Consider the following 27,614-nt stretch of genomic DNA (forward strand, 5'->3'; position numbering starts at 1 on the left):
GTGTCTCAACCATTTTGGCCGGGATTGTAGCTAGGGCGTAGATGAAAATCGCAGAATTTTGCTAGATGCATTCGCATGCATAGCTAGGACGTAGATGAAAATCGCAGAATTTTGCTAGATGCATTTCAAAATTCTATCTTCATTGAATGTAAAACGCTATTAAAGCGGAATAAAGCATCGTTACAGTAATGAATATTGTGAAGCTGTTTATTGATGGCTATTATAAATAACACCAAGAATGAAAAATAAAGAATTGTTGTTATATTATATACCAATCTGATCAGGCAATGTCAGACCATGGTCAGACTAAGACACTTAGGCCTAATCCTAACTTCAAATTTAACAGATATGACAGTTTTGGGGAGATCGAACTTTCTTAACTTCATCTAAAAGCAATCTTTGATAATAATGTTCCAAACAATCAAATGTAATTATAAAGTCAAGTAAAATTCCATCATTAAGAGCGGATCATCCACATGGTACCTCAAACCTCCCATTCATTCATCCAATCCATCATTCTAATTATCAAAGTAAATTCATTTACTTTAATTAATCCGAATCTGCAGAGAACTCAACAAGGAAACCAGCGGCTAAATTTGGGACATATATAGTACTTGTTTTAAACCACTGAACTGACGAACATGAATTTTCAATTTGGGACGTGAATGGATAAATTTCGCCTTATAAATTAAGCACTATACCTACCTGGAAATGTACCTAGCTACAATTTAACGAAAAACTCCTTGCTCCAAATGAAGATAGAACAAAAGTTTACCCAAGATAACAATCGAGGACCCGCATGCTAGTCCTCAGTTTTCGTGTTTAAGAGTAAGGACATAGAACAAATTACGTTTACCAAGATAACAATCGAGGACCCGAGTGCAGGTCCTCAGTTTTCGTGTTTACGAGTGAGGACCTAGAACAAATTACGTTTACCTGAGATAACAATCGAGGACCCGAGTGCAGGTCCTCAGTTTTCGTGTTTACGAGTGAAGACCTAGAACAAATTATGTTTACCTGAGATAACAATCAAGGACCCGAGTGCAGGTCCTCAGTTTTCGTGTTTAAGAGTAAGGACCTAGAACAAATTACGTTTACCTGAGATAACAATTGAGGACCCGAGTGCAGGTCCTCAGTTTTCGTGTTTACGAGTGAGGACTTAGAACAAATTACGTTTACCTGAGATAACAATCGAGGACCCGAGTGCAGGTCCTCAGTTTTCGTGTTTACGAGTGAGGACCTAGAACAAATTACGTTTACCTGAGATAACAATTGAGGACCCGAGTGCAATGTCAGACCATGGTCAGACTAAGACACTTAGGCCTAATCCTAACTTCAAATTTAACAGATATGACAATTTTGGGGAGATCGAACTTTCTTAACTTCATCTAAAAGCAATCTTTGATAATAATGTTCCAAACAATCAAATGTAATTATAAAGTCAAGTAAAATTCCATCATTAAGAGCGGATCATCCACATGGTACCTCAAACCTCCCATTCATTCATCCAATCCATCATTCTAATTATCAAAGTAAATTCATTTACTTTAATTAATCCGAATCTGCAGAGAACTCAACAAGGAAACCAGCGGCTAAATTTGGGACATATACAGTACTTGTTTTAAACCACTGAACTGACGAACATGAATTTTCAATTTGGGACGTGAATGGATAAATTTCGCCTTATAAATTAAGCACTATACCTACCTGGAAATGTACCTAGCTACAATTTAACGAAAAACTCCTTGCTCCAAATGAAGATAGAACAAAAGTTTACCCAAGATAACAATCGAGGACCCGCATGCAAGTCCTCAGTTTTCGTGTTTAAGAGTAAGGACATAGAACAAAGGTTAACCAAGATAACAATCGAGGACCCGAGTGCAGGTCCTCAGTTTTCGTGTTTACGAGTGAGGACCTAGAACAAATTACGTTTACCTGAGATAACAATTGAGGACCCGAGTGCAGGTCCTCAGTTTTCGTGTTTACGAGTGAGGACCTAGAACAAATTACGTTTACCTGAGATAACAATCGAGGACCCGAGTGCAGGTCCTCAGTTTTCGTGTTTAAGAGTAAGGACCTAGAACAAATTACGTTAACCTGAGATAACAATTGAGGACCCGAGTGCAGGTCCTCAGTTTTCGTGTTTACGAGTGAGGACCTAAAACAAATTACGTTTACCTGAGATAACAATCGAGGACCCGAGTGCAGGTCCTCAGTTTTCGTGTTAGCGAGTGAGGACCTAAAACAAATTACGTTTACCTGAGATAACAATCGAGGACCCGAGTGCAGGTCCTCAGTTTTCGTGTTTACGAGTGAGGACCTAGAACAAATTACGTTTACCTGAGATAACAATTGAGGACCCGAGTGCAGGTCCTCAGTTTTCGTGTTTACGAGTGAGGACCTAGAACAAATTACGTTTACCTGAGATAACAATCGAGGACCCGAGTGCGGGTCCTCAGTTTTCGTGTTTACGAGTGAGGACCTAGAACAAATTACGTTTACCTGAGATAACAATCGAGGACCCGAGTGCGGGTCCTCAGTTTTCGTGTTTAAGAGTGAGGACCTAGAACAAATTACGTTTACCTGAGATAACAATTGAGGACCCGAGTGCGGGTCCTCAGTTTTCGTGTTTAAGAGTGAGGACCTAGAACAAATTACGTTTACCTGAGATAACAATTGAGGACCCGAGTGCGGGTCCTCAGTTTTCGTGTTTAAGAGTGAGGACCTAGAACAAATTACGTTTACCTGAGATAACAATTGAGGACCCGAGTGCAGGTTCTCAGTTTTCGTGTTTACGAGTGAGGACCTAGAACAAATTACGTTTACCTGAGATAACAATCAAGGACCCGAGTGCAGGTCCTCAGTTTTCGTGTTTAAGAGTAAGGACATAGAACAAACGTTTACCTGAGATAACAATCGAGGACCCAAGTGCAGGTCCTCAGTTTTCGTGTTTACGAGTGAGGACCTAGAACAAACATTTACCTGAGATAACAATCGAGGACCCGAGGGTCTCTCAACAAATGAGAAGGTAAAGCTGCCTTATTATCAATAATATTTGAAAAACTGAAAAGCACTAATCTCATCGTCATAATTACTTCAAATTATGGGAATGAGGAAATAAAATGGCTTACAGTACGTCTTACTTATTGCAACTCTTGTACCATTTGTAAATTTCAAATATATATCATGATTTTTCTGTAAGATCTGTAAAGTTACTGTTGGTCTCGATGTATTTATTAGATCTACTTTTTCAGATTTTTCTTCTTTGCTTGGTGGTTATTTTTTTCACCTAAAAGGCAGACAAGCTGCTCCCTGTATTATGAGATCTATTTTATTTTAGCAATTTGGGAGGAGTTTTTGAACTGTACAAAGACAAAATATATAAAATCCATATTATGTGTTACAATTTGGGGGAATATATATTTCAGATATTCATATTTTGTTCGTCTTCTCCAAGTCGACATTCAATCACCCGTATCATTCATATATCAACTGAATACATGTACATATTTATGGAGGCCACTTGGAAGTTTGTTTTGTTTGGGGGAGGCGGGTGGAAGACTTTAATATTTAAGTACAAGAGATTTAGTTTGGGGCAATTTTCATGGAATTTAAAAATATCACCCATATCAATCATCCATATCATTATGAATACATGTAGACCCGTTTTGAAAACCGCATACACTGGTACAAAATAATACAGGTATATTAATTGAAATTCACAGTGCAAAATAATATACTTGTATTAATTAAATACACTTGTATGGTAGTCACTCCGTCTCCGTTCTTAGTTGAGTGCATTTTCTTTTCAGTTACTACTGGCTGCAGCATCTAGTTTTTGGTGTTCTGTCTTGATAAGTTGCACCAGTTCATCCTGTGGAAAGATAAACTCAGAGTCAAATATCACCGCTATAATAAAACAAAAATGCAAAAGGTGAAATTAATGTGCATATGTGTATTTGTGTTCACGAGTTGTACACAAGTAAAAATCATTCATGAGTTGATCACCCGCACAGCAGCGATAGTTCGCAAGGCAGGCAAAGAGCATGGCTAGTTACCCCAAGAAATGGGCGAGGCAAAACCTCTTTTACTTTATATTACATCAATCTGCAACTGCATCTGAACACTCAATTTTTCGCTGCTTCATTCAGTTACTGCTGGACCTGAAGGGCATCTATACTGTCCTCTGACTGAGTCTTTGAGTCATGGAGTCACTGACTGACTCCCCGACTGACTGACTCCCCCCCCCCCCCCCCCACTGACTCCCCCTCTCCCCTGACTGAGTGAGTCACTGACTGACTGAGTCAATGACTGAGTGAGTCACTGACTAACTGAGTTATGACTGAGTGAGTCACTGACTGACTGAGTTATGACTGAGTGAGTCACTGACTGACTGAGTTATGACTGAGTGAGTCACTGACTGACTGAGTTATGACTGTGAGTGAGTCACTGACTGACTGAGTTATGACTGAGTGAGTCACTGACTGACTGAGTTATGACTGAGTGAGTCACTGACTGACTGAGTTATGACTGAATGAGTCACTGACTGACTGAGTTATGACTGAGTGAGTCACTGACTGACTGAGTTATGACTGAGTGAGTCACTGACTGACTGAGTTATGACTGAGTGAGTCACTGACTGACTGAGTTATGACTGAGTGAGTCACTGACTGACTGAGTTATGACTGAGTGAGTCACTGACTGACTGAGTTATGACTGAGTGAGTCACTGACTAACTGAGTTATGACTGAGTGAGTCACTGACTGACTGAGTTATGACTGAGTGAGTCACTGACTGACTGAGTTATGACTGAATGAGTCACTGACTAAATGAGTTATGACTGAATGAGTCACTGACTGACTGAGTTATGACTGAGTGAGTCACTGACTGACTGAGTTATGACTGAGTGAGTCACTGACTGACTGAGTTATGACTGAGTGAGTCACTGACTGACTGAGTTATGACTGAGTGAGTCACTGACTGACTGAGTTATGACTGAGTGAGTCACTGACTGACTGAGTTATGACTGTGAGTGAGTCACTGACTGACTGAGTTATGACTGAGTGAGTCACTGACTGACTGAGTTATGACTGAGTGAGTCACTGACTGACTGAGTTATGACTGAGTGAGTCACTGACTGACTGAGTTATGACTGAGTGAGTCACTGACTGACTGAGTTATGACTGAGTGAGTCACTGACTGACTGAGTTATGACTGAGTGAGTCACTGACTGACTGAGTTATGACTGAGTGAGTCACTGACTGACTCCCCTATGACTGACCGTGTCACTCCCTGACTGGGTCACTGGCTAAATAACTGACCGAGTCATTTGATAACAATGTCCTAAAATGAGACCTTTGGGTCTAAGGTGACTGGGAAAGCCCATTCTAGTTTTGGCAAATATTTGTGCCATTTTGCATTCAACTGACACTAACAATTAAACTTTTAAATTGTTCACTTTAAAATTATCACCAATTTTCTAAGGATTTGGATACTTTTAAATTAAAACAAAACAAAAATGATTCATCAAGAACCTCATAACTAGAGAAGTGTGGAGGATACAAACATCTGAATGCTGAAGGAGTGGCAGCTTAAATACTTCTTAATAAATAAAGACGAGGCTTCGCCTCGCCCGCGTACGTCTTCGCCTGTTGAGTCACAGGTGATATGTATTAATACAGGTTTCGCTTTTTTTCAGCGACTGGCAGATGAAAAAAGTTAAAGAAAGTAAATTTACCTTCCATCCCAGAAGTTCAGCTAGTTTGTAGAAACCATCGTCACAAGACCCCAGATAAAACACATCTCTGAAATAAAAACAATTTAAAAACCAAATTAAGTGTTTCAGCATTCAGGTTTTTTTTTATTTATCCTCTGCAGACATCCATTTCTCAGCATGCAGACTTCGTAACAAACACCTTTCCTGACAGTTCATACCAGGTGTGAAAGTGAAACCAATGCAACTTTGTGACATTCGCTGCCATTATGGAGGACACCAATGTACATGAGGACACCAAAAAAATGCAAAATAGTACCCCACCTTGTCTGTACAATCCAAGCTTGAAAAAAAAATCAAAAAAAAAAAAATAAAACGTGTTGCCGCATCAATTTCGGAACTTTGGTTTGACCAGAGACCGAGAATTTTTTTTTTTGGCCTAACAACCAAACATTCACGTTTGCTAAGTTATCACTGTGACCATTTCCAGTTTGGGTGAAAAGAGAAGAATTGCATTGATCAAGCGCTCTAAGCTCTTTATTATTTATTTCTGTAACAACCCATGTCTTTGAATTACCTGTAATTATCTGCATAATCAAAGTTGAAGCCAACACTCGTACCCATGAATTTCATCAAAGGGTCAATCTGAAAAACAAACACAAACTTTCAAGACTAATGGGCAACAATACGTGAGCCTCTCCAATGCTATGTTCAAACTGCACACGTCATATGATCTGATACACCGTGCCCTCTGGAGACGTGCACGCAATAGGGAACAAAAGATTGTATACATCTCCAAAGGGCAATTTCTATGGATGAATACGTCTCCACAAGATTTTCACGAAATAGATATATGGATTTTACTAAAAAACTAGGAATTTCCAAGGTGGGTTGATCTGTCGCAAATGGAAGAGTTTTTAGAAAAGGGATATTAAGTCCAAATTTCAGCCAAGGAAATTAATTCTGTTTAAAATAAGAGCATTTTGAAACTTCACTTTCAAACTCGAAAACTTTACTACTGAGAACAAAGAAATGTCTCCACAAGAATACAAATTTCAGTATGTGTGCACTCGCGCACATGTCAGACTTTTGTGCACACATGTCAGACTTTAATCATGATTTTTAAATCGTGTGCCTACCTTGCCGCTCAATTCGTAGTTGATCAAAAGTCTCGGGGTGGTAGCTGGTACTCTGTGAGACAGTGAAATACCACAAAAATCAACAGTCAAGAGCAGTAAATCAACCAACCAGGAATTCACTTTAGACCAGTGGTCACTTTATTTTTGATAAAATGTTCGCATAAATTCAGTAACGGGTTTCGCCCGTAACTGATGAAGCCATTTCATAATTTTGAACCTTATTTTGAATTTACATCTCAAATTTTTTTTTTTTTTTTGCCTTGAAATGTGGAATTTTTCAAAAGCGATTTTTTTTTTTTTTTTTTTTTTTTTTTTTAAATATTTTTTTTTATATATTTCAATTTCCTTTTTTTTTCAATGTCGGATCCATAATCCAAGTAATTTTTTTTAAAAGCCTAAAACTAAAGATTTAGTGCTTACAGGGTTTAGCACAGACTTTCTGTACCAGTACTAGTGAGCATTGTTATAGAAAGGTGATTCATTGCCCCGCATAGAATTTCATGACAAGCAGAGCTTTGAAAATGGGCTGGACAGCTAAGAAGTGTCTCCATCCAACTTACTTATTGATCATTGCTGCAAACGGTTGAACCATTAATGAGGTCCCAGAAACAATCAGAAGGTCACATTTAGGGAAATCCTGCCAATAAAAAAACAAAAAACGTATTATGTATGAAAATTATATAGTGCCTTTCATACGTGAAATACCCAAAGAACTGAACAAAATTTTAAGACATTAAATTTACATCTACAATATAAATGACATCAATGTCATTACTTTATTATAATATCTGTGCTGTACTCCAAAAAGGAAAAAATATGTGTTGGAAAAAACTAAATGGGAACAATTATGTTATGTAAGTGAAAAAAGACAAACGAAGGGAAACTGCTCATCTTTTCCTGAACTCCTATGTTCCCTGATCATTTGAAACCCCATAAAACCTTTCGTATGACTTTGAAGAATTTAAAAGGGAAGTCCTGACCACTTTTATTCTACATAGGGAATGACATCCATAGAGCACACAGAATGTTGGAACAAGTGGTGAGAGAAATCAGATAATTCAAATCCAGTTATATATTTTTTTTAAAACCAAATAACGGTTATTACCAAAAGCTCCCTCTCAGATCACAGTCAGGCTTACAAAAAGTGACAAGTGAGGTGCAGCATACAATGCCCTCCCAATGATTGGGAATAGTTTATGGGAAGTCGAATGGGCAGGCTATTCATGAACCGAGAAGACCACTGAGTGAATGTGGTGACACAAAAAAAGCTTGTGTCACAAAAAAAGAAAGGCCCCATTTCTTTAAAGGGTTGGTTTCAAATATCCGGTTTTAAAAAATCCACATTGAATAGTGGAATTCACACTTAATATTAAAAAATCTGGATTTTTTTTTCTCACCACTGGTTGGACCACAATGAATGTACATGTTCCATATGTGTTGTGGATTTTGGAATATTTTGGGAAGGTATTTTGTACACATGGAACCTTCCCTTATGCAGTGTTGTAGTCGAGTACTTTGTTCCGAGTACCGAGTACTGCCGAGTACGAGTAAGAGTACCTGAGTACAAGTACAGGTCTCCAAGTACGAGTACTTGTACTAGTACTTGTAATACAAGTACTTGTACGTACTTGTATTATGAGTACAAGTACTTCTATTTCCGAATATGGCCATACAGCAAATGGTTCATTGTGCGTAATCAGCCAAGGCCCAGTCAGACTAATATACAGATCCACTGATGGCTAGCTGTTAGACGTGTTTGTTCGGACGTGCACAAAGAAAAAAAAAATAGGAAACGTTGTTTTCTCTGCAAGCCGCTCAACCACTTCCAACTGAAAGTATCAATAATGAAATGAGGCTGTGATAATTCAAGCTACACCGTTTTTTTTTCCGAGTACTGCTATTCTAGTACGAGTATTTTGATGATTGAGTACAATTTTGACATGTCAAGTACAAGTACTTTGCTGCCGGAGTACCAGTACTGCCATTTCGAGTATGAGTACTTTGATATTCGAGTATGAATAAGAGTACTCTAAAAAAGTACTTGAGTAGTACTAGAGTACGAGTAACGAGTACGAGTACTACAACACTGCCCTCAAGCTCCAAAACCTACCACATTTAAGGGTGCCGAGGATAGGGGTACAATAATCGTGTTTGGAAAAATTCCAGTACTTCTACCAACTGACGAATCACAATGCATCAATTTCAAACAACCGGACAAATTGATTTTGAGAAACAATCTCACGGTACCTCCTCCACTAGCTTGTCAAACCCCTTGGGCATGTCTTCGCCAAAGAATGCACAGTCTGGCTTGATGATAGCTCCACAGTTGTTGCACTTTGGGATCCTGTCTGCAAAAATTTCATCTGAAATTGGAAGAGAAATATTTTAAAATCCTTCAATGTTCAGTCTTTGCCATTAAACTGTTGAGCCACATAACGTCAGCCACAGACTGTTGATATGACAGTAACCTAATTTTTTTTATAGACAAATCCATTTACCAAATCCATTTACCACAATTAGTATACAAATATTGAGTGGCTCAGCGTGGAATGGGAGGAATATTATCGCAAGGTAAAATCTGGACTTTTCCATTTCACGAGGTGAAGCCGAGTGAACTGGAGAAGTCCAGCGATAATATTCCATTTCACAATTTAAAGCTACTCAATATTTGTTTTACATAACTGGCATAATATAGATCCTTGTCATTTGATATATATGAACTTTTATTTCAATACGAAATTGGTGGAAAAATGTATTTCTCTCTTCCAAACCACCCCTGCATGAAAATGTTTGAACCCAACGCTGTAGCGCTGGCTCTTTGGAACTATACGCGCTACGCACAACGCTGAATGCGCACACCAGCATGCATTTGCACACATGAATACCGCGTCATGGAACAAAAATGATCCTGACTGTTCAATAGTATTTCCCATTGCCCATGGGCGAATGGGACTTTTTGAGCCTCGGCGTGAATGGGAGCAATAACGAATGTCACGTGATGTGAATTCCACCAATCAAATGACAAGGATCTGTATGTCGATTTTATAAAAGGAGTTGTTTGGTTGTACTTAAGTACAATCCGAGTACTTTTTGAGAATACATGTACTTGTACTCCAATGCTAGTAAGGGTATTCCAAAAAGTTCTCGAGAATGCCCAGACTCACAGAACTCGTACTCGAGAAGCACGGTACTTTGACTCGACTCTTTGATATCGCTCTCCAAAAACTTAACATCGTTTGTCATTTTTGAATTTTTTTACTTTTTTACATTTTACTTTTTGGATAGCTGCAATGATGTACTCTACTCTTAAAAGCCCAGCCGGGCACCAGACTATTCCTAATTTGCACTGTACAAGATTTTAGAACACCCAAATGATCCAATACCAGTGTGAGAGAGCAGGTAGTGGGAGCATACTGCTCGTCACCATGGGAAGAAGGTTGCCGTCAAGTCTTTTCCTTTGTGTCCTTTGACCTTTGACTCACCTCTGACCCACTTTTGGCCATACTCTGTGTAACATTCCTTCCCGATGCAGTGAGCTGTGCTGAATCCTCCGTGAGCTTCCACTATCAACTCATCTTTCATTCCAGCTATCTTGTCCAGTGTGTCAATATTCTGCATGAAAATTAAAGGAAAAGAGCAATCTTGAATATTTCTTTAACTTTAATCCTCTTGGGTATTTTTAGTGGTGCAGATAGGGGAAATATTTGGGGAATCGTGCCTTTGATGATACAAGCATGGCATTTCGCACACAGTCAGAGTATGTCTAGATATTTGGCTATACGGCCATCACAGATCTTTGTAAAAGTATAGGTAGAAAAACAAGCACTTTTCAAAATTTTCAAAATGGCTGCCATTAATCTACCTATATTTTTTCATAGGACAAATCTGTGGGGGGGGGGGGGGTTTGGACTGATGAACGGACCTTACTATAATTCATTTGAATTATCTTTTCTGTAAGTTACCTGCGTGTAATTCCTGAGCACAACGTTCTTTTCGCTCATGAGTCGGATGAAGTAATGGCACGGTGTTGGCTTGTAATCTCCCGGATAGAGCGACTTGACTAGCTTGAAGAAAGGCTCCGGTCTTTCCTGCGACAAAAAATGAGACAGCTTCTAACAGAGTGAACAGAAATCTGTCTGCAAAGCACACAAGAAACTAAGGAAAGAAAGAAACTACAGGAACTCTTCTTGTGCAAAAAAAAGAATTACTGCTTGCTTGAGGGTTGGTTGTAAAGAAGTGAATCATAGGTCAAACCAAAGGCACAAAATGTCACAAATAACAGGAATGTAAAATGGCAAAAGAATGCCTTTGTTATACTTCATTCGGACAGTTCATCACAAGACATGACTAGATTTGCGATGGTAATTGTGAATGACTTTTTAGGATTTCTTTTGACTTGAGTACATCTTTGCTTGAGGCTACCCCACTCCATCCAACAAGATGCTCAACCAACCGTTAGTTAAACACATTGATTTTCTTTGTATATCAGGTATGGTTCTTGACCACAAATTCAGAGGAGGCCAAAGGACATTTCATTGCTATATGTTATGATTTTAAAAATTGTTGCTATTTTTAATAAAAAGCTAATTTCTGAATGGGGAAACCAACAAGACAGAGTAAGGAGCATTTGAAGTTTTGTAAAAATCCTCACGAAATCTCTCAGGGGTTCCAACATCTGCTCTTTTAAACATTGCCAATCACTTGCAAATATTTTTTTCTTTTTAAAATAGGGGAAATTCCATGTTGAATCAACTGAAAGGTTTTTAGCTGCGGGAGAGCAGCTCACTAAATCATCATGTCTCTCCATTATTAGTCCGTTAATTACTAACAAACGTTGACATGGTCTATTGCTCCTACATATTTTGACCGATTTCAACCAAACTTTATCAAAAGTATCAGTAGCCCAGCCCCAACATGTCACATGACCAAACAGGGTCAAAGGTCATCATGGGGTCACTGGGGTCAAAAAACCTGATTTTTTTTTACTCAACACACTACTCCTTCCAGAAATTACATGTCACAATCACGTGACTTATGCATGAACACGAATTCGTTGACCCGCAGCCTCCGAGATATGTCCAATCGAGCTTGTTTGATTTACTGCTCCTTACCATGAAGTATCTGATCTCAAACATGCGCTGAGGGTTAGGAAGCTCATACTCCTCCAGTTGATCATACAGGCCGGTGGTTTTGGTCCTGAAATCTGGAAGTCCTGCAGCTGAGGAAAAGACAAAACCTAAACGATCAAACAAATATTTTGTGAAAAACTAAAACATGACAGGCAACGACAGATATCCAAAGTTGTTAAGACTCACACCTGAAATGTATTTTAACGGGTATATGTGCTTTTCTTGGCAACTGAGGGCGCTGTTGCTGGGATGTCACTTTTGGCAGTTTGTCTCTTCAAATTGGAAACACAACATTTTGCTCATTGAAAACATTTGTGGATAAAGTTCTCTCATTGTTTAACTGTCATTTACTAAAACAGCAATGAATCGTCCATGCAGAAAGGTGATCACAGCAAAAAAAAACAAATTCTGGGGAATTTTCAAGCTGAAGCAGATGTAACACTGAAGTTTCTGCCTTGGGGTAATTCCACGGTTACTCACGTTACATTTGCGTAAACGTGAGTAACCGATTTTGTGCGTCTTGTTTATCATACATAACACATTTTTCTGGATGTCATCTTTGGTGCTTAGGTAGGTCTAGGTCTACTCTATCTACCATGGGGATAACAGTTATTAATCCTTGTCAGTAAGGTAATTACAGCCCAAGGAAACTCAAAAGTACATCAAAAATGTAACGTCAGTAACCGTGGAATTGCCCCTTGAAAGACATCACAGTTTTGTTCATGAATATGAAAATTAATTATTTCAACCAAAAAAAAAACTGCACCAAAACATTGTTAAAATCGCAATATGAAGATTAAAAAAGAAGATGGTCTACAAAGGTACATTTTAGGGTTTTTTGGGCAGGGGCCAAAGCCCTTGTGGGGGACGGAAGGGACTGATTCTGCAGTATGTACGCTAGTCCGAGTGACGCAATAACGAGAATACAAATACTCTACAAATAAACATCTATAATTAAAACAACTTACATGTTGAGATCCCAGCTCCTGTCATAAAAATTACATTTTTGCCTGAAAATCAATCCACAAAAGAACAAAAAATCAAAACCATTTCAGATTTTTTTTATTACCAGTCCTGTCTTTACTTCAAGCAAGGTTTCCGTCCAGTAAGATTTGAGGCTTTGCATGGTGGAGATACTAAATAATGAAAGGTTTGCGGAAACACCATGTTCGAATAATTTCTCAACCAAGAGAATGGTTCTGAAAAGAACCAGAGGTATAAACTCTCTGTTTCTGTCGTTAAGTTAACCCTAGCCGCCCTGAATCCTCCAAAATCCTTTTTGCAAATTGGAGGAATTTGCAGGATTGAGATTACATGGCCAAAGTGCGTTGCTGATTTCGGAGTACGCACTGTGTCAAGGTCTTGGGCCGGACCTTGTGTTGTTTATGCTCAGCCGTGCATAAATTTAGTCCTTGATTATACTTGACATCCTCCGCATTGCTCCAGGATGTCACTGCCTCTGCCTCAGCCTATTGACAGTCATAGCCGGAGGATTTTGCAGGATTCAGGCAGTGGTCACCCCTCCATGGACCATACTCAAGAAACAACGGAGGAATTTGCAGGATTGAGTCTATATGCTAGTTTTCCATGAGGCTGATTGGAGGATTTTGCAGGATTGAGGCTACATCCTAGCAAAAAGGCCTAGGGAGTTAGGTTAAACGGACTACTTTTTCGGGTAATTGGAAATGGTCATAAGCGCGGGTTTAAGAAAAAAAACAACAATGAGACTTCAAAATATGTGAATTCCACTCACAGTTGCCACTTTGGATGTATCTGGCCACGCCCTCCAAGCTGATTTCATCCAGGACCTGTTGAGGGGTGTCCGCGGCCTCAAACTTCTCAGCTGAAGACTGACTTGAGAACCGTTGCGTTAACTCATCGAGATCAGACACTGCAAAGTTTCAAAGAATTGATCTGTTTATCAAAAGGCAATTATTATTTAACAAAATCACCTATCCCATGGGCATGGCTGGCAAGGGTAGGGTGGCCACAAAATTAAAAATGAAACTAAAGACTCGCGTTTGTTGAGTTACAAACGCAAAGTTTTTTCATCATCCCGTAAACCATTTGGAAGAAATTTCTGTTTGGTTTTATTTGAGACTCATGTCTATATTTTGAATTCATCTAATTTTGACCTTCCCGTACCCGGAAGTAAAGGTCAAGCAGCTTACACGGCGTATATGACAAAACAATTCACCAATTAATGATCCATCTGATTAAAAAGTACAAACATCATTGATTTGTTTGTTCAGGAATTATAAATGAAAGATGTTGGTCACTTTTGTCAACTAAAATGGTCAACCATGTACACTTCTGCGGCTTCTGGAAGGTCAACTTTAGAAGTTTGATTCAAAATATAGACATGAGCCTCAATTCAAAACCAACCCAAATTTCTTTCAAACAGTTTATGGGATGACGATAAAACCTGGTATGAACTTAAACTCTAGTCTAAAGATGTGAAAAAAAGTGGGGGATGTCATCATGATGTCATCAGGTATTCCAAATTTTACCAAATTGCCAAAAGATAATCTTTGGACAACCGCAAATGACATTGCAAGGTTTCAGAATCATGATGTCATCAGACTGAAATTATAATTTCGATATTTTTCAATTCAGTGATGTAGTGCCTTGATGCTGGGCCTTGGCCTTAAGGCTCCCTTAAGGCTTGACTTTAGGGCCTTGGCCTTGGCCTCGAGGCTTGAGGGCAAAAGCCTTGGCCTTGGCCTTGAGGGATTAGTGCCTTGCAATTTTGAGTCAAGGCTCTTCAAGGCCCATAGATTTTTGCATTTTCCAGATAAATCTGTCTGAAATGTTGCTGTTACCATTTTAATAATGTTACCATGATGAGGAGGGAAACAGATTTCACTTTTATAGCTGCACATTTTGTTACCATTGTAGTACATTTGCTGCAATAATTTTCTGTACACTTTATAAGTAAAGCCACACAAAGTTTTAGTGAGCTACTTTTTTTCTAACTGATGATCAATCTGATTGGTTGTATATATATATCTCCCTGATAAGTGCTAAAGATTTGCATGTATCTGTTTATTAGGTATAATGCTAATATTTCTGACCATGTTGGCCCAGCAAATAAAAATTCCCCAAATCAGTTTCTTGGATCCCCCTTTTGTTACGCTCGGGAGAATTGTGCGTCAATATAGAAGTTAATCATTATTTTGTTTTAGTTATGTAGAACCATATATTCATGAAGACCTGAACTTATACTTTAATAGATACAATGCAGTCATAAAACATTATATGTGAGCATTTTGATTGCAATTAAAGACAAGTTGTTCTTCTTAATAAGTGATTCGTGATGATGTGTCATGTGACTATAATTAGTTCTATATTAGTGGTCATTTTATAAAAGGGCCTTGGCATTGGCCTTGGCCTTGAGGGTCTAAGCCTTGGCCTTGAGGGTCAAAGCCTTTGCTCGGCCAACACTGTTTTTCATACTGTTCACTTCATGATAAAGTACGCATCCTCTCTATAAACTTAATCAGTATACATTTTGCACATTTTAACTAATGAAGCAGTCAACCCAGAAATACATGCATGCATACACAAAATGTATACACAAAATGTATACACAAAATGTATACACAAAATGATTAAACATGACACCCCAATAGGCACTAGCTGTTTCTTTCAAATTCAAACAAATTATGGTTCCACTGGAAAGACTGAACTGTGTGATCTTTTTTTTTTTTTTTCGACATGCAATATTCACAACCTAACCAGGCAATGTCCAATGATGTAATTGTCTGCACGCTCACCCTGCATTTGTACATGTATTTCAACAAGCGTAAATCTCTATATTTTTCCCTCGATGAAATTCCACCTGTGTGATCGGTCGACACGGCTACCGTAGTTTGTGTGCTTACATGTACATGACACAATGTAATGCTTTGTCAGTTACTGTAAGGCCCCCCCCCCCCCAAAGAAAATTATAGTTCTGCTCCCAGTAACCTACCTATCCTATTTTTGACAGCACTACCCGGTTTCTTTTTTGTTTTTTGGGAAAAAATGAGGGAATTACCCAAAAGATATCCATTTCTACCTTTTCTCCATGACTATACATGCAGATGCCTCCATATGATCGTACACACACAAAAATGCCCCCCCCCCCCAAATAAAAAAAAAATGCCCAACCTACCTATCTACCCTATTTTCAAATGCCATGTAATCGGAAGCAGCAGTTTTTTTTCTGGCCTTATCAAAATACTGCACATACAAAAAGAGTTGAAAGGCAAATGTTATTTCCCAATGAGAAATGCTGGCTTTACGAGGCCACCGTACAGGTACATGCATTTGTGGTATTATTCTTGGGATTTCCCCGCTTGAGAAATGACTGCAGTGAGAAATAACGTGCAGTGAGAAATAACTGAAGTTGTCACATATACCAAACTTTACTGAAAAGTGTGGTCTTCTAAAAGTACCGGTACTAGAGAAACTGCTGGAAAGCAGTATAGTTTATATGTTGTATTCCAAAGTTGGTCAAGTTATTTCAAAAAGAGTGTGCAACTTTTCAGGTGAGTTGAATAAATCTCTTAATCTCTCAAATTTAGCATGGGGTGTTACACTGCAGGGTAAGTCAAGTTTTGTACTTAAAGAGCCCATGAAGTGAACATTTCTTAGGAACATATTTGGGTGCATATACCTGTGTTCCCCAATACCTATGTTCCCCATCCCTAACCCTAACCCTAACCCTAACCCATGCCCTAACCCTTGATGAACATACATGCAGGTATCGGGGAACATCGGGTAGGCCCCACATATTTCGTGCAACTTTCTAATCCTCTTCAATGTAAGAAAACTATTTGAGTGACATTCCTGTTTGGTTAATTTTATTGAAAATGCTCCTCTTTATATAATTTTGAAAAAATGTCCATGCTTTTCCAGACAACTGAGGATGCTGTTGCTGTGATGTCAGTGCAGGAAGACAATTTTCATTTTAGGTGTTTTCTGTTGAAGAACCCAGAAATTAAAAAAAAAACATTGGTGAGAAAAGTTTGCTCATTGGCTTTACTGCCATGTACTGACATAGCTCTACTGAGTGGAGCGTTGAATTATGGGTACCCCTCCATACAAACGCTCCACCGATTCGCCATACTTTGGTAGCACCATCACAGTAGCAAAGTCACAAACCCACGCGAGGACAAAAAGACCCCCAAAAAACGGTAAAGAGATTACAAATGAGAGAGACAGTTATCCTGGATTGATCTATACATTCTTGACATTCCATGAGACCCCTTATATTGTTCCCAAACAGCGAACATTTTGGAAAAAAAACAGCAAAATAGTTTGAAAACTTACAGTTCAATGTGTTTGCATGGAGGCTCAGTTCTTGAATTAGCTTGTCAATGAGGGCGTCTGACGTGACGTCACCGTCGTTGCTCGATCGCGAAGAAAAACAAGTCGCGCTTTATCAACGACTGTCGTACGGCGCGGATCGGAGCACGTATCATTACACGAAACAGTCGTTGATAAAGCGCGACTTGTTTTTCTTCGCGATCTAGCAACGACGGTGACGTCACGTCATTGACAAGCTAATTCAAGAACTGAGCCTCCATGCAAACACATTGAACTGTAAGTTTTCAGACTATTTTGCTGTTTTTTTCCAAAATGTTCGCTGTTTGGGAACAATATAAGGGGTCTCATGGAATGTCAAGAATGTATAGATCAATCCAGGATAACTGTCTCTCATTTGAAATCTCTTTACCGTTTTTTGGGGGTCTTTTTGTCCTCGCGTGGGTTTGTGACTATGCTACTGATGGTGCTACCAAAGTATGGCGAATCGGTGGAGCATTTGTATGGAGGGGTACCCGTAATTCAACGCTCGACTCAGTAGAGCTAGTACTGACACAACGAATCATTGTTAAAAACAATGTTTTGGACAACGAAATAGCCAAATTCTGGCAAATTTTTTGCTGAAACTAGTTGTAACATTGAGGTTTCTGCCTGGAATGACATCATATTTTTGCTCATGAATATGGACATTTGCAGTAGCATTAAAAACCAAAATGGCACCAAAATACCCTTGAAAATGGCAAAAAAAAATTGAAAACTAGAGGTTGTAGGAACAACCACACGGTTTTGGGCCATGGATTACCGCAAGTTTTGCCACACACATCAACTCAAAATGCATGTTTAAATCCATGTTTGACTTTTTCAACATGCCGCCAGAGGGCGCTCTAACATTTGATGACGTCAACTGTAAAATATTTGTACAGTATTGCCTAGGCAGACACTCACATCGTTGAAAGCAAGTTTGCATCTTCTGCACATTTCAAATAATAAGGCACTTCCGGTTTCGACCGGAAGGAAGGGTCACATGATTTTGCTCTTAATACCGAAAATGAAGACCCTGCAATATTTTATCGATTGCCATACAAAACAAAATGAAATCTGTAGCAGTTGATTTTATATTGATTTTCAAAGATTAAATCTAGAAATCTTTGATTGCTTGTAATATGATACTTGATGACGTCATTGTGACGTTATTACCAAAAAGTTCAAGAGCTATGTTAACTGTGCTATTTATAGCCAAGTCTTGATTCTATCTATCACGGGTGATTTTTTAGCAATTTTTGAAGGTTTAAAAGTCTTTTTATTGTAACTTTCGGTCTGATGACGTAATCATTTTTTTTTTCGCGCAGAGGTCTCGTCTGCATTAAGGTCATCATGCACACTAATTCTGAAGCGATTACCGCAAATTTCGCCACAGACATCAAGTGAAAATGCATTTTTGACGTTTTTTAACCTGCCGCTAGAGGGCGCTCTAACATTTTATCGTTGAAAGCAAGTTCATATCTTCTTCCACTTTCAAATTTTTAGGCACTTCCGGTTTCGACCGGAAGGAAGGGTCACGTGATTTTACGCGCACAAGGTAAAATGAAGGGCATGTATTATCATGTCGATTCCCGCAAAATTCAAGTTCCGGTCTGTCATGGTTGATTTTATATGGAATTTCAAAGATTAAATTTATTAAACTTTCAAGTGATGTCACGTGACCCGTGATGACGTCATAATGACGTAATTACAAAAAAGCACATCTTCAGTGGATTGTGCATTCATGTATTGACAAATGAAGTTCATATATGTTTCCATTTTTCCAAACAGTTCCGGAGAAGCATTGTGTCTTGGAGAATAAAAAAAAAAACTAGAGTTTGAGGACAAACACACGGTGTTGGGCTAGAGGTTTGGCTTTTTCACATTGTTTGATGTTGATTGTTGTTGTTGATTGTTAATGTTGATTGTTGATGTTGATTGTTGGTTGTTTATGTTGATTGTTGATTGATGATATGTTGATTGTTGGTTGTTTATGTTGATTGTTGATTGATGATGTTGATTGTTGATTGAATTTGACGGTGGTTGTTCATGTCGATTGTTGATTGTTGACAGTTGATAGGTGTTGTTGATTAACGATTATTGAAGTTGATTGTTGATGATTGTTGATGTGGGTTGTCGATGTTGATTTTTGTTGTTGATTGTTGGTGTTGATCGTTGATTGTTGATGTTGATTGTTGATTGTTGATGCTAATGTTGATTGCTGATGTTGATTGTTGATGTTGCTGTTGATTATTGATGTTGATTGTTGATGTTAATGTTGATTGTTGATTGATGATGTTGATTGTTGATGTTGATTGTTGATGTTAATGTTGATTGTTGATTGTTGATGTTGATTGTTGATGTTGATTGTTGATGTTGATGTTGATTGTTGATGTTGATGTTGAGGGTTGAGAGTTAAAAAATAGCGCGTGGAGTAATTATACAGAGGATCTGCACGCACGTATGGTGCTGTACTGTAAACTTATCTAGTACAATTGTAACAAAAACCCACCAAATAGCTCATATCTCTTAAAGTAAAGGTCGCACACCATTGGCGCAATTCAAGATATTGCTCGCCATACCCTCTTAACCCCAATGCGCATGTTTGTAGAAAAAAAGCGCCCAATTTAAAAAAGCGCCCAATTGGGCGCTTTTGCCAGCCCAATGGTTGAGTATCATATAAGGGGAAGTTTCCTTTTACGCAATCGCAGCACACTATTTTTCGGGATTTTCCCTTTGTACGCAATGATCCCCATTTGCTGTACACACAATGGACGTGGCATTAAATGAGCGTTTCAATGCGTAGGCGTGTTTAACTTCAAACTTCAAGGGGGCTGCAGGGCATCTTCTAGTAAATTTATTGTAACGAAACCTTGGAAAGTTTTAGACCCATCATTTAAGTGCCATTTGAAGCACAAAACTGGATTATATCTGTGACGGTTGATTTTTTAGCAATTTTCAAAGGAAAAGAGGTCTTTTCATTGTAACTTCCGGTCTGATGACGTAATCATTTTTTTTTCGCGCACAGGTCTTGTCTGCATTAAGGTCATTATGTTTATTAATTTTGAAGCGATTACCGCAAATTTCGCCACAGACATCAACTGAAAATGCGTTTTGGACATTTTTTAACCTGCCACTAGAGGGCGCTCGAACACTTGATGGCGTCACCGATAATTTTTTTTGAAAGATCAACCCACCCACAGGCTAACATCGTTGAAAGCAAGTTCATATCTTTTTCCACTTTTGAATTATTAGGCACTTCCGGTTTCGACCGGAAGGAAGGGTCATGTGATTTTACGCACACAAGATTAATTGAAGAGCATGTATTATCATGTCGATTCCCGCAAAATTCAAGTTCCGGTCTCTCACGGTTGATTTTATATTGATTTTCAAAGATTAAATGTATTATTTTTTGAAGTGACGTCACGTGACCCATCATGATGTCATAATGACGTAATTGCAAAAAAGCACATCTTCAGTGGGTTGTGCATTCATGTATTGACAATTGAAGTTCATATATGTTTTCATTTTGACAAACGGTTCTGGAAACGAATGTGTCTTGGAGAAATAAAAAAAAATAAAAAATAGTAAATTCTTACAATAACAATAGGTGTTGGGCTCAGGCCCAACACCTAAAAATAGTGAACTTTTACAAAAACAATAGGTGTTGGGCTTAAGGCCCAACACCTTATAAGGTTAAATGGGACACAAAGGGGCATTTTTAAGGACTGCATTAAAAAAATTACATTGCATGGGCCTTTCAAATTCTAATTTATCACTTCACAGAATGACCATGGAGCCTTTGATGAATGTCTTTGATCAAATGGAACCCGAAGACTTCTATCATAGTGTACTGACAGATGTCTTGGATGATCTCATGGATCAGATCGGCGGCTCCACGTTAACCAAGATTGAAACGGTTAAGAAGGCATTGAGAAAGATCTCCAAGGGGTACACAGTGGGGCTTTCAAACACCTCTAGCCAGTCTTGTTGCAACTGGAATGTGCCAGCAAACCGCTGTGCCTACGTCTTCCTGTACTTGATGCAACACTGCCATCTCGTGTCCTTCTCGCTTCAGGAAACATCAAAATCCTTAAGGAGTTGGCGCAACAAGAAGGAAATCTTGAAGGTTTGCAGCATCGGTGGCGGGCCCGGGTCAGACCTGGTTGGCTTGACTACCTTCCTTCGTAAGAAAGAAATCTTCCCAAGTAGTCTGGAATGTCGGGTCTTGGATCTGTACCCTAACTGGAAAGACACTTGGGACAAGATATACCAATTGTGTATTCCCGAGGATTTTTCAGTGAAATACGAAAAATGCGACGTTGTCAGAGATAAGGACCTAACTGTTTCCACTCGTCAATTCATCAAACAGGCTGACATGCTAACCTTGTCGAAGTTCTTCTCCGCAGTGTCTGCTTTCTTCCGAAACGACCGAGGCAGTGGCGATCTCCTTCGATCGATTCTCCGTGACATAAAGCCGGGCTGCTTTGTGCTGTACATTGACAATCAACACGTTAGCGACACAAAGTTCGAGCAAGACTTTGCATCTCAGGTTGATGGACTGCATAAGGTGCATGAATTCCGAGACACAGTCACCTTATCTATTGGACAATATTCCAGCACTTTGGCCAAATACCGTGATGATCTAGATTACAATCCATTGAAAAGCTGCGATGTCTTGATTCAGCTTTATGAAAAGTCGGCGGTTTAGCCAGCTAGTCAACCAGGAACCATTTCCCAGGACCGACCCACCCAAATCCCAACGCAACATTTCAGTTCATCGGTTGACCGTATTGAGTCTGGTTTACATCACCGGGCAACTTCGACAATCGTCCCAGCAGCTCATCCCAGCCTAAGGTACAAATTATTTCCTGCAAAACGAAACTCGCAACTCCTTCTCCATCACCAGACTTCTATGCCAACAAATTACGTGTGCCGACGTCTCCAGTCATCCATAGAATCAATGCTTTCCCTCAGTCAGCAGGCTATTCTCACCCTTCAGTGCCTCAACAGACTGGCACGCACGTGAGGCAAGTACCAATTTCAGCTTGGCATGTGCTACATGTTGATTACACTTCAAGTTACACAACTATGCAACGTGGGGAAACTCCACCCGCGAGACAAAGACCATGCCTATCTCCACCTTCTGGAAATACAACCTATGCAACAGGTTCGTCTTACCGAGCTCATTAACCTGCTGGTCCGTGTCTCCCAAAGACGGATGTTTGTTATGTGATCAAGCTAAATGAGTCGTTTGTCAGGAACTTTCATTTGGAGATTCAGGCCAAAATAGGGCCACTTCATCACATCACTTTATTACATCTTTTGCCGTTCCGACTTCCATAATTTTTTAACTAAAGATGGTATCAGCATGCGGTTTCAGTTTCACAGCAGTAATGCTGACATTTTGCTCTTTTCAAATCTGTAAAAAAAAAACACTCGACCAGGGTCGACAAACGAATCATTTAGCTGGATCGCATCACATATATTACATGTAGGCTGTCATACAAGTAAAATGAAGAGTACTGCAATTGTGGCATTCTCAAGTAATTTTTTATTTGATTTTATATTTTTCCTCTTCCAATTATGACGTGTCCATTTCAAGTTACTGTACAGCATTTTATTATAATTTTTTTTATAGAATAAAGTATTTTATATTCTGTACTTTTACAATATAGACCTTATTGTTGCAACCTGGACAATTACATTTAGAAATTCAATCCATTGTATTATATATCAATTTAGATACGCATATTGACACTTGCACATAGCCGCACAATCGAAAAAATTCGTAACTTTGTAACAATGGAATGTAAAATTATATGGAAAAAAATCCGGTCCTTAAAATGATATGAAATGTAGGTCCTATTGGCAGGTAATCCATTTTGTTATTAATTTGCATTTTATGGTGCCAACTAGACAATAGTCATTACCCATAGTTTTTGATTTGCCATTAACAAAGGACAAAGTTAAAGTGTGAAGGCGCATATTCACGGAGCATACAGCGCCGCTATACTAGCGTCTTGAACCAAGACTATTTTAGCATTTAAGATGAGAAACCAGGGTTTCAAGGCCTTGGTTGCTTTTTTTTGCTCCTTTGGTTGGTTAAAAAATTGCAAATGAAGGCTAGACTTTGTCAAGTATCTCTTTGTTATCGATTTTCTTTTCATAACGCCTACTTACCATTCAGTAAGACTTGAAGGTTTTTGCATAGTGGAAGATGATAGTTTGCGAAGTACTCTATGTACATACATGTGTGTAGTAAAATCTCTTTTGTGACTTTGTGGTTCTGGAAAGAACCAGTTTAAAACTCTGTAATCTGCAATTGCTCCAATTTTTGGCAAACATAGGAAGCTTAAAGATAATGTACAACATTTGCTTTTGCTGTAATTTTCAGAAATGGATGGATTTGGGGGTTAGTATTTACAGCAAGTTATTGTTACACTGACCTACTTAAAGTTTTGTGTTCATGCTGGAAAAACCTAGAAAAAAAATTACTGTTTTCGTAGTCTGGTTCCCTTACCTTACTACAGACGAAACAAAACAATCTATAGACATCAGGGAATTGTCAGGTCAGGTAACTAGACTAGCTGGCTGTCAACCGTTCATGTATGTGTAACCGATTGCAAAAAAAAAAAATTACAGTGAGGCTTGGAACGCATAAATAGTCTGGCACCGTCCTATTCAACAGTTTACAAGGCCTATTTACACATGTGATTTTGTCGCAACGACTATGTAGCGCAGCAATGTCGCACACCCATGTTAAAACCAATTTGAGTTTAAAAAATCGCGCGATAAGTCACGTAAATGTAAAGGCGCTCATTGATTTGTGCACGCGACATTATCGCGCGACATTATCGCACGACATTATCGCACGACAAAATCGTGTACTTGTGTAAATAAAATTCAGGGAACACGATCAAAATGGCTTCTTCGTAAATAAGGCCCATTGCACTGCAGTTGACTTGCCAGGCACAAGATACAACTCAACTGTGTTTGTGTTTGTAACTGTACATACATGTCTTGTTTTTAACATTTGTTTTATTAACTTCTTTCAAATGATTTTCCTTTTTTTTTCCTTTTTGTATCGGTATTACTTTGTGTGTATCTTGCTGTGATTTACCTTAAGTGTATTTTTCACATGGTGTAATTTCAATATAAAACATTTATTAATGTGTGTACATTTAACTGCAATTCGGCCTTTCGGCCGTAAAAATGTAATAAAATAAACCATTAATAATAACTCTATTTCTGATGACTTCATAATGACATGAAAAATTGTTCACATCTTTGGACCAGAATTCAAGTTCATACCAGGTTTTATCATCATCCTGTGAGCCATTTGTCAAGTAACTTCATGTGCATAACACAAACTGTTTGTCAATAGGTCTGTCTCAAAATGACGTCACTTCCTACAGATTGCCACTTGCATCAGCATTTTAGGCGTCAAACATTTATGACGCTCATCGGCTGCGCCGTATTTCCAAGACATTACAAGTAGGATGAACGCGTGTTTAGAACGTTTTGCACACTGCGCGCGCACGCACCAGATGACATTGAACACATAGTTGTAATTTTCCTACGAAGATGGCTTCCTATGAGACAGATCTATTGCAGTATGGTCTATCAGATTACAAAGTATGAAGATGATTGATCATTTTGTTCAAGAGTTATTACTGAAAGTAGTTTGTCACGTTTTGAAATAAAATCCTTTGTAATTTACCTGATGACGTCATCATGACATAAGAGTTTTGTGTTTATACCATGTACCATTTAGGAGAAAAGTCACGGAGAATTGTTGTCGAGAAAAAGCCAAAAAAAAAACCAACAAAACAAAAACAAAAGAATTTTAAAACGGTGATCGGGTTGTGCCTGATCACCAAAAAAACTCTTGGACAGTAGTACGAGTAGCAGAGTAAGATATTTTTTCTTTCACCTTCTGTCTGCCACCGTGATTATATAGAGGTGTTCCCTAACGTGGCGCACTTTGACGTTTACCCTGACTTTCCTCATGTAGAGTTGCCAAACGTCTTTGTTGACAAACTTCAAATTCATTCAGTGCAAAACTGGTACTTTTACAATTAATGCTTGCTATTTAACCTCTGTGAACAAATTTCAGCCGAAATTCAAAAACAGTGGCGTCTGGAAATTGGGCACAAAGTCGAGAGTTCCCCGACGTGGCGCACTTGATTAAATCTGGCACTAGGTGGCAAAATTTTGAGAATTTCTGCTATACCAGTGCCACTAAAAACTACATCTTGGAATGCCCAGATTTTTTCACACATGGATGCATTCAAAACAAGAGGTAGGCCTACAGTCACAAAACAGAATTATTTACCGCCAAAGAAAGCAACTTCCACACATTTTTCTACATGTGGCTCATCAGAGTGTGCTAGAAAGTAGTAAAAGTTACTAGGACTCAATACAAGTTACCCTTTTTAACATCCGTCATGAGTCGCTGTTGGGCGCGTTTCATTACACGATCGGTCTATTCTGCAGGATATCTCAGACTTTACTTACGTTTTAAAAGAAAAATTCCTCCAGAGCCGTGAATTAGAAAGAAAAGGTGCTTGATTGGTGGGTAGCGGGATCGACCGATAGCGTCATGATCGACCGATAGCGCAACGGGATCGACTGATCACGCCCAACATTGCCAAATCATTACTAAATGTTAAAAAAAGGGCGATTTGTAGAGTCCTGTTTAGTTAGAGAGACTTCTCAGACTAGCTAGATAAGTAGAAGTAGGGAAAGTTTTCCATACTAGTCCTCCACTTTTTTCAATTAATTTGCAAGCGCCAAAAAGTTGCATCCTTTATGGTTATTTCCTCCACTTTCCCTCCTCTACTCTCACCCTCTCCTTTCCTTTAATCTTATTTCTTAATCAGTCACTTAACTTCATCGAGATTCGAACCTCGGACTCTTCTTTGAAACACAACAATGTTTCAATAATCAATCGGTGGACGTATTTAAAGTATCCATTGAAAAAAGCCATGAATATTAAATAAACTAACTTTTCATGAGAAATTAAATATTCATTAGGACGTATTGCACTTTCATTGGCCGGCTCATGCGTTGTCGATCTAATGCGTAACGTACGTACCGCTAGACTTCTAGACACTTCATATGGCCGGCTGCCTCTAACGATTAGTTAGAAACTGAACGGAAACAGTACATCCAAAATGTGTTCTAAAGTCTTTTACAGACACATTTTTCCTAAAAATTATTCGCATTGCCGAAGCTTCCTCAGCTGGATTCGTCTTGGGTGAAATCACAAGGTGAGGAGAAAATTGATGTGTTTGACGGGAGGTAAAGTGGAGGCCTACTAAAGTAGGGAAAACTTTCCAGAACAGAAGTATCTAGCCTAGAAAGGTAGGCTGGAACTTGAAGTTGAAGTAAGCCTATACTTTTTTTTATTTTAGGTTAAACACTACACAGCCACCACAAAATAAAAAGAAAGTGGGGTAATCCTTACTTTTAGGACACCTCTATTTTGTACGAGTTCTGTTCAAAACTGACTTTTGCAGATGATTGTCCAGTACCAAAGTGACTTTTGCAGGCTAAAGAAGTCTTTTTTCTTCAGACAAACTCATGTTAGTCATGATTTTGAAAGCACTTTCAAAGAAAAGGTGACTTTCCTACCTTTTTTTGCAGTTCGCCGTCTTGCTTTTTAAATTTATATTCTGTTTGTCATCGTCGTCTTTAACCCCTCATAAATCAAAACCCTGCCCTCTTTCTACAAAATCAAACCTGATGATATTCAAGAGGTGTGTCATTGCCAAATGTTCAAATGTATCGATAAATATCAGAATGTCACTTTTGAGTGTCATTTAGTCAGCTGTTTTGGTGAGTCTTGTAACCTTATATAGGAAAGGGGTCCTAAAAGTAAGGATTACCGAAAGTGGGGGGGGGGGGGGGGGAGGGAGGGGGGTGTCACAATCTGCAACGCCCCAGCCCCAACATCCCCCACCCACCCTACCACCATGCCCCCCCCCCCCCCCCCCCTCCCTTTAAAAAGGGGGCTTAATATTATTTAGGACTAGGAGTTTTTTGCCCGGCCAATTTTTTTTATTTTTTTTTTAAAGCATATCTCATCATCATGATCACCATTACGCTGATTACCCTAATTACCAAACTCACTTTTCATTCAACGTGCTTGCTGTTCGACTCCCGCCGTAGTACAGCACCGGCTAGCGGTCCGGTTACAGCTCCGTGTTTATCACTTTATGTTTGCCATTCACAAATGCCCGCGCCGCCGCCACGCAAATGAATGATTGCAGGCCAACTAGCCTCTTACCGACTCGC

General features: G+C 38.9%; 2 protein-coding genes across 5 annotated transcripts; one reads left to right on the forward strand and one right to left on the reverse strand.

Annotated features, from left to right (window-relative positions):
* Window positions 1-180: 180 nt before the first annotated feature.
* On the reverse strand, window positions 181-27,614 carry LOC119745468 (NAD-dependent protein deacetylase sirtuin-2-like). Of its 4 annotated transcripts, none has more exons than XM_038221829.1 (14): window positions 27,450-27,614; window positions 13,735-13,872; window positions 12,950-12,991; window positions 11,964-12,070; window positions 10,815-10,940; window positions 10,335-10,464; window positions 9,100-9,215; window positions 7,413-7,489; window positions 6,853-6,904; window positions 6,291-6,358; window positions 5,738-5,804; window positions 3,375-3,874; window positions 2,260-3,326; window positions 181-1,260 (listed from the first exon to the last, which is right to left on the reverse strand). In XM_038221829.1, the coding sequence occupies exons 1-12, from the start codon at window positions 27,454-27,456 to the stop codon at window positions 3,809-3,811; spliced, it is 996 nt and encodes a 331-aa protein (XP_038077757.1). In that variant the 5' UTR covers window positions 27,457-27,614; the 3' UTR covers window positions 181-1,260; window positions 2,260-3,326; window positions 3,375-3,808. The 4 variants fall into 4 exon arrangements, with proteins under 4 accessions (XP_038077757.1, XP_038077758.1, XP_038077759.1 ...); XM_038221830.1 differs by having other exon boundaries at window positions 2,260-2,806; window positions 2,966-3,874; XM_038221831.1 differs by having other exon boundaries at window positions 2,341-3,874.
* On the forward strand, window positions 16,318-22,509 carry LOC119745470. Its single transcript, XM_038221832.1, has 2 exons — window positions 16,318-16,513; window positions 21,099-22,509. The coding sequence occupies exon 2, from the start codon at window positions 21,100-21,102 to the stop codon at window positions 22,021-22,023; it is 924 nt and encodes a 307-aa protein (XP_038077760.1). The 5' UTR covers window positions 16,318-16,513; window position 21,099; the 3' UTR covers window positions 22,024-22,509.

This window comes from Patiria miniata, unplaced genomic scaffold, assembly GCF_015706575.1.
Source record: "Patiria miniata isolate m_02_andy unplaced genomic scaffold, ASM1570657v1 HiC_scaffold_7, whole genome shotgun sequence".
Lineage (NCBI taxonomy): Eukaryota > Metazoa > Echinodermata > Asteroidea > Valvatida > Asterinidae > Patiria > Patiria miniata.

Bases quoted from the DNA above. Each gene is read 5' to 3' on its own strand.
- LOC119745468 (XM_038221829.1), bottom strand. The intron at 7,490-9,099 runs GTACCGTGAGAT...TTTTATTGGCAG, and splicing joins TTGACAAGCTAGTGGAGGAG to GATTTCCCTAAATGTGACCT. The intron at 3,875-5,737 runs GTAAATTTACTT...ATCTTTCCACAG, and splicing joins CTGAACTTCTGGGATGGAAG to GATGAACTGGTGCAACTTAT.
- LOC119745470 (XM_038221832.1), top strand. From the start codon at position 21,100: ATGACCATGGAGCCTTTGATGAATGTCTTTGATCAAATGGAACCCGAA.